At 40.0% G+C, this 15109-nt stretch overlaps 1 protein-coding gene across 10 annotated transcripts in view; it reads left to right on the forward strand.

The window, feature by feature from the left end:
- Window positions 1-15109, forward strand: part of NFAT5 (nuclear factor of activated T cells 5) — a 63525-nt gene that overhangs the window by 40192 nt on the left and 8224 nt on the right. For all 10 annotated transcript variants that reach the window (XM_081201818.1, XM_081201820.1, XM_081201822.1 and 7 more), the window contains 8 exons: window positions 2593-2785; window positions 4111-4301; window positions 7623-7795; window positions 8838-8972; window positions 9167-9219; window positions 11759-11891; window positions 12286-12363; window positions 14431-14576. In XM_081201818.1, coding sequence (XP_081057944.1) covers window positions 2593-2785; window positions 4111-4301; window positions 7623-7795; window positions 8838-8972; window positions 9167-9219; window positions 11759-11891; window positions 12286-12363; window positions 14431-14576 — 1102 coding nt within the window. The remainder of the gene's footprint in view (window positions 1-2592; window positions 2786-4110; window positions 4302-7622; window positions 7796-8837; window positions 8973-9166; window positions 9220-11758; window positions 11892-12285; window positions 12364-14430; window positions 14577-15109) is intronic.

Here is a 15109-nt window from a genome sequence, read left to right on the forward strand (position 1 = left end):
CTTTCTCGGCTGCGGCTCCAATCTGGTGGAACGCTCTGTCACAAGAGACTAGGGCCCTGCGGGACCTGACATCTTTCCGCAGGGCCTGCAAGACAGAGTTGTTCCACCAGGCCTTTAGTCAGGGCGCAGCCTGACTCCCTCCTCTGGCAACCTGCACAGAATTTGCTTAACGGTTGCCATTAATTTGATTTTAATTAATTTTTATAATGAAATGTTTTTAGAATGTTTGATTATTTGATTATTTGATTGTTTGATTATTTGATTGTTGTTAGCCGCCCTGAGCCCGGCTTCGGCTGGGGAGGGCGGGATATAAATAAAATTTATTATTATTATTATTATTATTATTATTATTATTATTATATCTGGAGTCATCCTGAATAGCTCAGTGCAAATGTTGCCATCACAAAAGGCAAAGTACTATAATGAAAACAACTGTGTTTGACTACTAGAGGCATGGTTCTGGTTTTCATAAAACACCTGTCTAACCTACTGGACTTTATATTAACCAGTAGCACCTAAGTAAAGTGTGTATTCACATTTTAGATCCCTGGACATTGATGAGAAACGGGAAGAGAAGGAGTATTTAGCAGAGTGACACTGTGATGACCCCTTCAGCATATAGAATTTTGGAGAATTCATAGAAGGATCTTAAAATGCCACTGTCAGTTTCTCAAGGATGAGAAGGAGAAGTTCTAGTTGTGCAGTTGATTTATGAATACTGCTTATGAACGAGCAGATTTAGGTAGAAATTGTGAACACAGATTCTTGTTTACTGTGTTATAGGCCTGCCGTCATGTACTTGAAACTCTCATGAGATTTAAAATATTTATTTTATCCAGACCTGTCCTCAAATGCAAAAACCGATTAAACATCTTTTTAAAAATAGGTTTTCGTACAGCTGCTACTTTTGCTAGACCAGGGGTAGTCAACCTTTTTATACCTACCACTCACTAATGCATCTTTCTTGATGGTAAAATTTCCTTACTGCCCACCAGTGCTCGATGGAAGGAGGATTCAGCGTGTGCCGTAGAACCCCCTACCGCTCACCTAGTGGGCGGTAGGGACCAGGTTGACAACCCCTTAGCTAGACCATAGCTAAACATAGAATATATCTTACCTGCCAAGTGCCACTGAGTTTTTTCATGCTTAGATTCTATTTCATTTGTACATAAAGTTTGTTACGTAGCAGTCTTCCACACTATGTGTGAAGCCTGGAGAGAAGTCCTAAAATAGGGTTGCCAGGATACCCCGAAAGTTGTTGAGTTGTGGGGTTTTTTTGGACAAACCCCAAAGTTGTTGAGCTTTTCTTTTTCACGAAAACACAAAAGAACCCATGATTTTTTGATTGAAGTAGAACACTTATCAGCATTAAACACATTTTTTTTCAGGGCCTTTTGGTAGCAGGAGCACAGTGGTGGATACAGGTTTTATGGCATTCCAGACTAGTACAGCAGACATTTCAAGCAGTGTTTTCTATGAAGCTTTACTAACAAAGCTTAAAGTGCTAAAGTACTAAGTACTAAAAGATCCGTAGTGCTGGAAATAGCCATGAAACTCCTGTGTTGATTATGGCTGTTCTTGAATGATTTTCCATACTTTGTGGGCTGAGATACTGAGGTCCTGATGTAGACCTGTTCTACCTTTCACAATGCTGTATTGTGAGAATTGGCTTAGGGCTGCCCATGCCCCCTGGTTTGATGTTATAGTGCACATGCTGGTGTTCCAGAAAGAAGACAAGTACTTTTTAGTTCACAGAGGACAAGCTTAAAATATACGTAGGCACTCAGATCTGCAGAGCACACAATTCATTCCCATTCTCCCTATAAGCCAGTGAGGACTTGTACAAACAGAAGCCCACATCAGGGATAGGACATGTTGAAACAGCATTCCTAAAAATCTTGAAGCTAGGGATGTCCGAAAGACAGTGCCCTTTGGGGGCCTTCTTCAAATTGGTTTCATTTATGGAACTGACCATTCAATGCAGTTTCTAAACAGTGTTGCTGGTTAGAGGCTGAGCCGTGTTGCATGTATTACTTCATTAGAGCAGACTCAGCAGCTTAAAGAGATGGTTCTAAAAGAAATAAATCAGACTGATCCGTCACTATATAGTGTCTGTAAACTTGAACTGCTGCAAGGTCAGGAGCAAAGCAAGCCTTTCCTTTTACCACTGAAATATTTCTCTTCACCTTGGATGCTGTTCAAAATGGTTATAATTAGTGACGAAAACATGATGAACAGTTTTAAGATGCCTGCCATCTCATGCCATCTGACTAGATTTATACAGGTATTTTTGCCTAAATAGCAGTGTGCCTTTTTCTTACATTCTTACATAAAACAAAGATTAAAAGGGCTTAAGTTTCAGGCTATATGGTTTAGTTACTGAATTTCTGTTGTGAGTACGGTACATGAAACCACACACCCCCTTCTACATTTCTTCCCAGTTTGCAGTCTTGCGTTGTGATTTTATATTGGTAGATTTAAGTATGGCCCAGATCTGTGTTCTTTTCTCTTCCCCCTCCCCACCCCAGTTGTGCTTGTTTTTTAAAGAAAGCCTCTGGTAACTGAAATCACTGGTCTGCTTTAACTCTTTAGAACATCAGAAACCCCAAAAACAACTGGAGGCAAGAAGAGTCCTATGTTATGTGGTCAGTACCCTGGTAAAAGTGAAGGCAAGGAGCTGAAGATAATGGTGCAGCCAGAGACACAGCACAGAGCTCGCTACCTAACTGAGGGCAGTCGGGGCTCGGTGAAAGACAGAACACAACAAGGATTCCCCACCGTAAAGGTAGGCCAATTCAATTTTTGGGGTGGGCCAATTCAGGAGTGTGCTGCCATTTATGGTAAGTGAAAATCCAGTTCTTCACCTCCAGCCAAACCTGACTCTGGCCAAAAGGCAAACATACTAGGTCCTCCATGGCATCATGGGTTTCCCTTCAGTGACAAACTGTTGCCAGTGCCACGGTGTGTTTTTCAGTATTGATGTTGTCATTCTAAGTTGTAAATTGCACTAATTTAGAATCTGTGTATATAGTTCCATATTTCTCAGGGATGTGGCTTTTGTGTTGTTTGGAGAGTAGAGGTCTGGATGTTTCTTAGTTTAGAACAGAGCAGCCTTTCTTGTTGAGTGGAGGATGTGTAAATATAGACCAATAGCTGCTCTCAGCAATTAACGGTTAAATGAATGCACAGAGCACTGTCTGTGGGGCTGTTCATCAGAAACTAGGCAAGCTGTGATGTAGTGCATCAGAAAAAGGTGTGAGGAAGCCCTCAAAGACTGTGCTAAAACTGAATGGGGCTCTGTACCTACAATGGCTTTCTAACTTTTAGCCTGGAGTATGGACAGACTTTTAGGACATCAGTGTTTAGCCCCACAGTGCACCAAGGAATTACAAAATGCTACTAATCCAGCTGGTGGGGAAATCATTGCTCTCTGTTTTGCGCATGTTGCCCTTGAATATTTGTGGGTGTTAAACTCTTAATAGAACAAAAAATATCATGGATTATTTGGGGAGAGATATTTCAATCACTTAACTACATCACTTTCTGAGCAAATATAAAGTTTGAAAGATGTATCTTAATAGTGTACAGACTGAATTGCTTTTATATGTTTTTGTGCATGTACAGTTTCTGAAGAATTTATAATCTAGAAGGGTTTAGGACTGTTTTGTGATGGTGTTTCTGTATTTTATAACTACATGTTTAGAAAGTCCATTAATTTCTAATAGGTTTTTGAAAATGCCACTGTTTCTGAATGGATACATAATTAAATACAATAAACACACTGGAATAAAGATGAAAGGATTTCAGTTTGGGACTAAATTGCAGATTTGCTATTTATAAGCAAGGATTCTGATTCCTGCTTGATGGGCTCAGGGAAGTATAACTGAGATATTGCATAATTAACTGGAATTAAATTGGTTTAACATAGCCTGCAACAACTGAAGAGTTGAGCTGTTATTTTGGAAAAGAGAAGACTTTCAGTGCACCACTGGGTTTTAACACTAACTAGTGTTCTGATGTTCAAAATACCTTTACATTGTAATATTTGCAAATTATTTGCATTGCCTGTTGTAGTGTATTAACGCTTTCCTGCCTGTTTTATGGTTGTAGCTGGAAGGTCACAATGAGGCTGTGACGCTGCAGGTCTTTGTGGGGAATGACTCTGGTCGGGTGAAACCTCATGGATTCTATCAGGCCTGCAGGGTTACAGGACGAAACACCACACCCTGCAAAGAAGTTGACATAGAGGGTACCACCGTCATTGAGGTGGGCTTGGATCCAAACAACAACATGACCCTGGCGTAAGTCACTGTTTTTCATTGTACTATTTCTGGGTCTCAGTGATTCTGTAGCAGCATATTTCCTGCTTTGGATTACCTGACAATTTAAGGTCCCTTTCAGCTCTTTATGATTCTGTATCTACTCAGATCAGGCATTTTGAATTGCAATAAAAGGCAGTAAATCTGGGAACTACTTGAATACACTTAAATTATTTCCTGTACATTGGCCCCAATCTAGAGATCTTGGGATTCTGGTCTGCACAAAATGCATGTAAGCGGACACTTTTGTGTCAGAACGCTAATATGTACAGCATTTCAGTGCATGTAACATCTCCTACTGCTGAAGTTAATGGGGCAGCCCCAGCTTGCCTAGAAATCTGTGAATGTGGAGGAGCCTTTCATGTACCAATACAGTGGTACCTCTGGTTACGAACTTAATTCATTCCGGAGGTCCATTCTTAACCTGAAACTGTTCTTAACCTGAGGTACCACTTTAGCTAATGGAGCCTCCTGTTGCTGCTGCGCCGGTGGCGTGCAATTTCTGTTCTCATCCTGAGGTAAAGTTCTTAACCCGAGGTACTAATTCCAGGTTAGTGGAGTCTGTAACCCGAAGTGTTTGTAACCCAAGGTACCACTGTACATCTTAACAGTTGAATTGGACTACTTACCAGCATGTTGGATGCTAAAAGATAGGCAGTCTGCCCCCTCCTTTGCTTAGGCTGACACATTGTATACAATGAAAACCTTTAAGACCATGTATATAAATATAATGTTCATAAAGCATTTTAGATACGTGGAAATAAGATGAAGAGAATACAAGGCATATTATTCCGAACTCTTAGATCCTTCTTTTTAAAAACGACAACAAATAACTGATTGGCAAAAGTGACATTGTAGAGACTCTTCTGGAAAATGCAGCTCTCCCCACTTTTCAATGTCTTGTGGGGTGTTTTTCTTTTGACAGCTGTAAGACAAGGTAGGTGGAAGGCAGAACTAAACTATGCCTCCCCAGTTAACACTGTGAAAGCTGCCAGTGAACTGGTGGCAAGGCTAGGTGAATGCATCAGCTGTGCTCTTGTCAAAATGCTCTTAACTGGGCTGCTATCTGAAACTAGCAGAGTTTTGTAAGATGAAGTGCTCTCACAGTGCTGGCTCAGTAGCGGTGACTCTGCTGATGAAATAAACAATGCTGTCTTTCAGTGAGCACAAAGCTCTTATAAACTGTCTGCCATGTGGAGCTTTATGTGTGTGCACTAGGAAGTTTTGTATTGCTTGTGACTTGGTCAATCTCAGCTTCCATAATGGGATCTGTATTTTGACTCCCTCCCTAAAATGGATCAACCTTTTAATTTAAAAGTTATTGTGGTCTATTGATGGGATATAATAGTGTACTAAGATGAGACCAGATCATTCCTCACCTGTTGGTCCATGTAGCTGGTTTTGAGCTAGGCCTCATCTGTTGAATTGTCTGAAGTGGGAAGAATTGAGACCTATATTACATGATCCTTTTTGTGAAGACCAGTTAGTTAAAGATTTGCCATTTCTTGCTTTGATCATGGGTAGGGCTGGATGGGGGGGCAGTATCAATGAATAAACCTGCAGTTTAAACTCCATGTTTATTTTTACATAGCTGCTGTGGCCCATAGACTAGAGGCAAGTGACACAAATTTTTTGTCCAATTTGATTCACATGTCAGTGCAAAGCATTTCCCCCCTTTTTGCTTGGGCTTTTGCCCCTTAGTTCGAAGGATTTCTGGCCTCTTGTGGGTGGGGGGCAGGATCTGGACCTGTCTTTTATTTGTATAAATGTGAGTTTTTTTATTGATGTGATTATTTTTATTGGTTTAGTATTTCTGTTCATGTTCACTTTGAGCCATTTTAATGAGTAAAGTGACTAATAAATATTATTAATAATAATGTCGGCGTCATAGTGTAGCTTGAATTTTTTCAAGTATCTGGTGAATAAGAAGTACAGCAGCTTTGTACTTCCCTCTACAGCATTTGAAATAAATTTTCTGCGGCCATCTTTCTCCTTACTGGGTGGGGGAGTTGGGTGGGGAAAATGCAGAATGGATATTCTGGGAACCAGAGAGAATAATTTGAATTGAAAAACTTTTTCGCTTCATTGATGAACTGATTTCTTAGTTCATTGTTTTCTCTGTTTGCTTTATGCAAGCGAGAGATGCAAAAGAGTCTCAGAATAGTGACTGGTTGCTCTAGTGATGAGCACTCAGCCAGCCAGCATAATTGGGTTGTCCAGATTCATTGCTCTTCCTTGTCTGCCACCAAATCTGATCTGTGAGCTACTGATGCCTCAGCTGAATCTGAAGTGCTACTGCCATCTTTTGCTTTTCTGTAAAGATGCTATTTTCCCCTCTGGTATATTTGAATGCATTAGCCAACTCTCTCTGAATATTTAGGATGAATGCATTTTATAACAAATGTTATGGGGAGGTAGCATTTAAGTGGTTATTTTAGTTTCTGAAAAAAGATATTTTGGAAGTATTTGGCCATAATACAAATTGCTTATTTTGGCCATTGCTGAGGATTCTTGGGTCATGGCTCTTGTTTTTATTTGTGCCAGTTGCATGACAAAGCTTAAAATTATTTCTATTTTCAAACTATTGTACCAAAGAAATTTGTGTATAGGTTTAAGAACCCACCTGCAGCTGTTCTTTGTTAGAGGCACATTGCATGGAAGCCAAATAAACTTTGCCTAAAGCAGCCTCTTTTGGATTTCACACTTCCGTAGTTAAGATTAATTTTTTTTAAAAAAAAATGTATATCACCCTTCAGCCAAAGATTACAGGGCAGTTCGCAGCATAAAAATAGAAATTGAAAACACAAAATACATAATAAAAACAAAAACAAAAAACCAATACCCCCCTTCTCAGAAACACATTTAAAAGAACATTTTAGCTACATTGAATAATATGCAAAGTGATTGCTTGCCATCCTCTCAACACACCTAGTAGGCAAGCTGCTGTGCCCCCTTTTTATGGGAGAGATGGAGAGAGACTGAAAATGAATTTCCCAAAGCCAGCAAGTGACTGTTTGCCTTAGCAGAGGTATTAGCACACACCCCTCTCCAATTTAAGGATTGCTCTTTTGACAGTAGCTGTTGCTGCAGAGCTTGGAGGTGAGGGAGCTTTTTGTGGCTTCCATCATCTTTGCAGCTGTAGAGGCACATGCATCTGTAGTGTTTATATGGGCAACTCTCGCTTGGGTTAAATACCCATGTGCCTGGAGACCTAGGAAGCTTGCTGTTTTACATACCTTGGCAAAACTTAAGTGGCCTCTTTGAAAGCAAGTTGGGTAGGTAACTTTAATCTTGTGTTGCTAGGGTGGACTGTGTTGGAATACTGAAACTGAGAAATGCAGATGTTGAAGCTCGAATAGGCATCGCTGGCTCCAAGAAAAAAAGCACTCGGGCCAGGCTAGTGTTCCGTGTTAACATCACTCGGAAGGATGGTTCCATTCTGACCCTGCAGACGCCGTCCTCACCAATTCTGTGCAGTAAGTTGTAAAGTCAAACTCTGAGTCCCATCTTGCTGGGGCTTTGGGTCTCCTGTTAATTCAGTTGCCCTGCATTTCATTTTCTGCTTTAATAACAAAATAGAATGAACAACCTAAATAAACCAAATAAATTGCCTAGACCTTAGCTTTCATGTGTGTCTGTGTTGCTAGGAGTCCTCATGCTGCTTTAAATGAAATTACTTTTTCTGTGTAGGCTTATAGCATATCTAATTGGTTCCCTCATTGATCTATTTTCAGTGTTAACCAAAACTTGGGTGTAGGGGATCTGGCCTACATCCAAATTAACAGTGTGCCCTGTCAATCCACCAAGCAGTGCACATAGTTGGAATAGGAGTGTGTGTGTGGCATGTATCATAGGACTTTGGCAAAGGAAAATTACTGTTTCTAGCCTGAGATAGCCTGCTTCTGTGGTTTGAATTATTTGTTGCTGGCTTGAGGCTTAAAACTACAGTTGTGTTTAAAATGCCAACTTTTTGCATCTGGGCAAAATGACTAACTTTTGTGTAATATTGATATAAAGCTTATTTGTATTTGGAAACTTGCTGAAGACTGTATGTACATGTCCAGCCAATTGTAATGGACCTTGTTGTGAGACAAATTTTAAAGGCCTCTAAGATGTTGTATATGACAGTTGGTTGATTTTTGAAACTCCTTGCACTAGCCCATTTATAAAAGAGAGAACTAGTGCTATTTTACTTCAGTGTTACCTAGGGGGGAAATGCTATGATGAACACATTCTGGTAGACTACAGTCATGTGCCAATTCCTAGGAGAGTTGCCCTGTGCTTTTCTCTGATGAATTAAAGGATGGGCATGCTTTGCTACACCCAAGCAGAATCTCTGTAAGTTCTGCTTTTCTATATGCCATGCAAGCCAAATGACCAGTTCCAGATTGAGACCTTGGGAGATGATGCCAACTTTTTGCATGTTGTCAGTTAAACCACTTAGAAGCCCATTTTGGCATTAAGTTGCAGGTGTGGGGGTGTATATAATAAATATCCCATCTCTTTTTCAATTTGTAGCTCAGCCAGCTGGTGTACCAGAGATTCTAAAGAAAAGCCTGCACAGTTGTTCTGTGAAGGGAGAAGAGGAAGTCTTTTTAATTGGCAAGAACTTTCTGAAGGGAACAAAAGTGATCTTTCAAGAGAATATGTCTGGTGAGAACTATACATACATACTCAGGCTGAGAATGGAGGTGAGGGGTGGGGAGACCATTGTGGATGGAGTTGGGCTAATGACTGCCTCTGCAGGTAGCCAAGGAGGTAGGTGGTTCCTGTGACCAGCTTCCCTGACAATGAATAAACTTAGCTGAGCTTGTGCAGTAATTCTACTCTCTTTTGCTTTCAAACAGATGAAAACTCTTGGAAAGGGGAAGCAGAAATTGACATGGAGCTGTTTCATCAGGTACATGCTTTTTAAAAATGCACAGAAATCCAGATATAAAATCTTCCTTGTTCATAGTTGGGATACAGTTGTTCATTTATGCCTGAGGAATTGCTAAAGAATTTTCCTCTTATATATTTGGAAGGGAGGATTTAGAAAGCATATATGAAGTTGAAATACGAGTTCCAAGCACTTTATGCCCAAGTTAAAAAAGGTAAATTTGCTACAAAAGCTGCCTTCATGTGGCTTATTTTTTTGTCAAACAATCATATGTCCAACAAACTGGATCAATCTTCATGGACAGATATTTTGACATAAATAGTATCTGGCAGGGTCACCTTTTTGTGTGTGTACAAATAGTTTGCACAAAGTTGTCATTTCTTCTCTTACTCCCTACTCCTTAAACCCGAGCTGCAAGACTGTGGTACATTTCACATTTTTTCACAACCTAAGCAGTCTCTCCTCTTTTGTGTAGTGGTAGCCATTGCAGCCTTTAAGCATAGAGATTATGTGAGTGAGCACTATACAGTGGTGCCTCGCAAGACGAAAAGAATTCGTTCCGCGAGTCTTTTCGTCTTGCGATGTTTTTCGTCTTGCGAAGCATGGTCCGTCACAACTGCGCCTCTTCAAGTGGCTTAAAAAAAAAAGCGCAAGGGAAATTCGTCTAGTGAAGCAACGCAAAACCGAAAAACCCTTTTGTCTAGCGAGTTTTTCGTCTTGCGAGGCATTCGTCTTGCGGGGCACCACTGTACTTGTTCTGTTTATCAGGGCAATTTCTTTCTTCAATTCCCGCCTCTGCCCTGCTTGTGAGATACAGAACAGCAAAGGTTCCTGTGCAAGCAGCAATCAGTCATTCCTCTTCTAGGTGTGCTGACCCTCATTTTGGAAGTAGGATGATCAAAAATTGGCTTTTGTGCAGCTGCTACCATAAGGACTGCCATAAATAATGGTTAACTCTCTTCTAGTCTTCTAATGATGGGAATCCAAACCCAAATCCATTGTTGCACTAGGGTTAAATATGCATTAATTATCTCTTCCTTCAAGAAATCTTACTGTCACCAAAACATTTTGAATCTGTAAAGTTAGAATCTTAATATCTTCTCTCCTTTTACAATGCTACTTTATGGATTCAAAATGATTTGGTGATTATCATTTCTTGAATTAATGGAGGATAAGCCTATCAATGGGTACCACCTATGATGGGTGTTTACTTCTTTCACTATCAGAGGCAGTATGCCTCTTGACTACCAGTTGTTGGAGAAGGTGGTTGGTGAAAGTACTGTTTCTTTTATTTAGTTAGAAAATTTACAAATTGCTTGATCAAAGTTTTTTCCAGGTGGTATACAAATAAAATTATATATAAAGCATGGTTAATATCCACAAACCAATAAAAACAAATATACATAATACCATCATTAATTAAAAACAAAGATAAAATTGTTGAAACCTTTTTTTTTTAAAAAAGGTAACCATATAACATGTTTTTTGTGCTCATGCCCTGCTTCCCATGGAGGCATCTGATTGGCCACTGTGAGAACAGGCCGCTGGACTAGTTGAGTCAATGTCTGATCCAGCAAGGTGGTGATTATGTTTTTAAGAATCTAGGGTAAATACAGTTGAGAGTGGAAAAATATCTAGAGCAACCTTTCTCAACCTTGGGTCCCCAGATGTTGTTTGACTACAACTCCCATCATCCCTAGCTACCAGGACCAAACAGACCAAGTTACTATTAATTATTTCTATAAGATTCTGTGATGATAAAGTACCCAAATAAAGATATCATTACTTTTCTATTTTGCATATATGTCATATGCTATTTACTACTTAAAAACAGAATATTTCTGTTTTCCCAATATTTCTGGCTATGATTTAATTTTATAACCTGCTGTTATCATGGATCATAAATTGAGCTTAGGTTTTTGTTGGGTGAGGAAATTATTTCAGATTTAGTCACAAATAATGCAGATAAACTGCTGGGTATTATGTCTCCCTCCCCATCCCCAGCAAAGTTATCTATAGAATTTCATATCACAATATGTGGTAATGGCTGTCAACTTTGACAGCTTTAAAAGGAGGTTAGACAAATTAATGGAGAATAAGGTTATTTGTGGCTACATACTACCTCTGGTCTGCTTCTGAATACTACTAGTTGCTGCTGAACCTCAAAATCATCTCCCTGTAGTTATTTCATTGCTGCCACTGCACAACCTAAGTCCCTGACTGGCATTTTGGTGGATGAGCAGTGGAAGCTATAGCAAAGCAAAACAAGGAAACAGTGACTTGCTGTTTATGTGCAGGTGTTCTGAAATTAAGAAGCTTGTAATAGCAGAGATAGGAAGATTATGTTGAGTAAAGACTTTTCTCCTGTGTGCTCTCGCTACTGATAGGTATGTTCAAGAGATTCAGCTTTACAATTTGTAGCTGGGTAGATTTCCCAGCAGATCCTTGGTACCTCCAATGCAATCTTTACTTCTTATGATTAGGTCTTGTACTGTTAGTCTGTGAAGATATAAGTTGGTAAGGTGTCTGCTCTAACAAACTTCTTTTTTTTTGGATTTAGAATCATCTAATTGTGAAGGTGCCGCCATATCACGACCAGCAAATAACTGCCCCGGTTTCTGTGGGGATCTATGTGGTGACCAATGCTGGAAGATCACATGACATACAGCCATTTACTTACACTCCTGATACATGTATGTTGAAAATGATGAAGCTGTAGAGATGGCCCTTGGCAAATACTTCTGCATAGTTTTTCTTGTATTTAATTGTTATATCTTTGGAAGAGGCTGAGGAAGAAAGCAAGACTGTTGGGTGGGCAACACCTCTTGCACTACTTGACCTGATAGCTGCACACCAGGGACTTGCTCTCATTCTTTGAAGAGAGCCTGTCTCTCTGAAGCTTGAAGGGTTTATGGGAGGAAGATGAGTTTGGGGCTACACCGTATTACAAAGATCTGAGTTAAGGTCTCCCCCACCACTGCGCACATGAAAATAGAGATAAACTTTTAAAATGTACCTTTCACCTTACGGGGGAACACTTTGCTTTACATCTGTTCTGAAAGTCAGCAGTGTCTTTTGCATTTGCAGCTGGTACCCTGAATGTGAACGTGAAGCAGGAAATACCCAGTCCAACCCAGCCTTGCTCTTTTGATGATGCTATCAAAGGTATCTAATTCTTAGCAGTGGTATTAATCTCTTTGAGTTCTAACTTACACCAATTTTCTGCAGACCTTTCAGAGAGATTTTCGTAAGAGCTTTATTGTGATCACAAATTAAGAGTGTAGTCCTTTGCATGTCAACTCAGAAGTAAGTCGCTTTGAGCTCATAGGGGCTTACTCCTAAGTAAGTGTGCATATGATTGCAGCCTAAGACTCCTGGTCGCAGAGACAGTGGTATATGCTGGGGCTTTAATCTTGCAATTACTCTAGTGTTGCTGTTTCTAATACATATTAATTCCACAAGTGGTTAAAAATCCTGACTAAACATGAAGTTAGTGCAGATAACTTGCTAAACTGTTTCATGAAAATGTTGACCTAAGAGTTGTATTGCTAGTGCAAAGCTCACCACTCAAATAAAAATAGAGAATAAATTATTCATAGTACTTGCCTTGCAGTTGTCTTTACTACTCTGTGTGTACTATAGTGGCAGGCCCTGTTGGTTTGTGTGCTCTTAACTAAGTGAATTGTTTGCTGAAGCTAATTAAGTTTCAGAAGCTGCTCAAGAGCATGTGTTTTTGAAGCAAAGCAGCATAAATAGTAAGGTCATGAGTTTGTCAGGCTTCCAGGGCTGCAGCTGGAAAAGATTCAGCATAGCTGTTCTGGAATGTTTCCAACTCACTAGGAACAGGAGATGTTCTCATACATTCACTGATTATTTGTCGATTTAGCTCAGCAGTTTCTACATTGATTGGCAGCAGTTCTTCAGAGTCACAGACGGGATTCTTTCCCAGTCCTACCTAGAGATGGTGGGGATTAGACCTGGGACCTTCTGCATGCAGAGCAGCTACCATTGAATTTATGACACTTCTCCAATCTTGGCTTCAATTTTACATTTGAGTGTTTCCCATTCGGCTTGTTGTATGTGTAGGGCATATTCGTTCTTTCTCCAGAACTAATTTATGTATTGACCAGTATAATTGTGTGACTTGGCCTACATGAAGTGTGTGATGATAAATGTGGCAGTGTTGTACTTAGTTTGTTCTTCATTATGCTTTGAGTCAAATATTTCACCCACTTTTCTGTGTGCAGGATTATGTTTTTGATCCAAATTCATCCCTTCTCCTTTCCTTGTATCAGCCTGGAATTCTTGCAGTTAATTACATATGCTTCATCAGTCACAGTGAAATGCTGATGCCATTTGGCTCAAACAACTGGTGCTCATCACTTGCAGGCTTGTACAAGTTGTTTGTTGGATTATTTCCATAGAAAACTATTCTTCAGCTGATAAAAGACACTTGCAAATTACTGCTATTTCCTTCATGCCCTTATTTTATTATTTTCACCTTTACTTAAAACCCTTAAAATAAGCAAGAAGTTGAACATTTGATGTGTTCTGGCAAAAGCTGATGCAATTTGAAAGAACAGAATGGGGAAACTTGGTGGCTTGCAAATGGATGGCCAACATCAGAGATCAGGGTGATTTTTCCTGTAATAACAACTTTATGGCTCTTCAGAAGATGAGCTGTCGCTCAGTGGTAGACCATCTGATTTGTATACAGAAGGTCCCAGTTTCAATCCTTGTCACCTCTAGGTAGCGCTTGGAAAGTTTACTGTCTGAAACCCTGGAAAACCATTAGTAAAGCTAAAGTACTGTAAATGGACTAATGGTCTCACTCTGTATAAGGCAACTTCCTAGATCCCTGTTTGGTAAGGAGAGCTGAAAGCATCAAGATTACTCTTTCCATCAAATTACTCACAAAACAACCTTGTAGCATCTTAAAGATGAACACACTTACTGTGGAATAATGGGCTTGAGATCACTTTGTCAAATGTGAGTTGCCACATGGCCTTGTATTTGTTGTAGCATACTAGTATAGTCCTTGCCATATAGGGACTTATTTTACCAGATGTATTACCCTCTCTGTGGCAGTGCTATGTATTCAGATGCTTGTTGCTGTTTACAACCTAATTTCTGGAGAGTGGAGGGGTAGCCCTAGCAACCAGTCCTCTTATTCTCAGCCCCTGTGGCTATCCTTCAGGACACCAGTAAGACTGTGTTTGTTCTCTGCTGCAGTGAACACCAGTAGCTGTAACCTGGACAAGGTAAATATTCTTCCCAGTGCCTTGATAACGCCACTCAGGCCAAACATTGTGATCAAGAGTGAAGAGGCTGCTCCCATGGCACTTACAGCTGAAAAAAGGCCTCCTCCAGTCTTTAAGGTAAGTGGTGGCATAGAGAGCTGGTGATGGGGGGGGGGGGTCTGCAAAACTTTTATTTGACAAAACTTTTATTAAAAGATCAACTCTACCCCTCAAGTTAATGATCTTTCAGACACGAGCTTTCCTCTTCCCACTGCTCTCTGAGCCCAAGAGTGTCTGGATTATCATTTTGCTAAATGCATACCATGCTGAGTGCTGAATGGTTGGTAAAACAGCATCCACCACAGCCTTCTTTTGCAGCCTAACTTGTTGCAGCTGAAACAAGATGTGGTGTGGGTCTTCCATTGAGTGCTTTATTTTGATGTTGAACCAGTCAATTTCACCCTTTCTGACAAAGATAATCAGATTCCTGATTCAGGGATTTGATATCTTTTTCTTGGGCTCTCTTGATTTTATTGTGATCAACTACAAATCTGTGGTGAGCTGTGGTGAGCTGGTCAACAGCATATCTAATGCCCTGCATAGCAAAATTATTTATTTCTAATATGTTGTACTCTGTCTTTTTATTCAAAGTGGAAGGTGTACTTGATTTT

The sequence above is a fragment of the Podarcis bocagei genome, assembly GCF_964188305.1.
Source record: "Podarcis bocagei genome assembly, chromosome: 7".
NCBI classification, from domain to species: domain Eukaryota; kingdom Metazoa; phylum Chordata; class Lepidosauria; order Squamata; family Lacertidae; genus Podarcis; species Podarcis bocagei.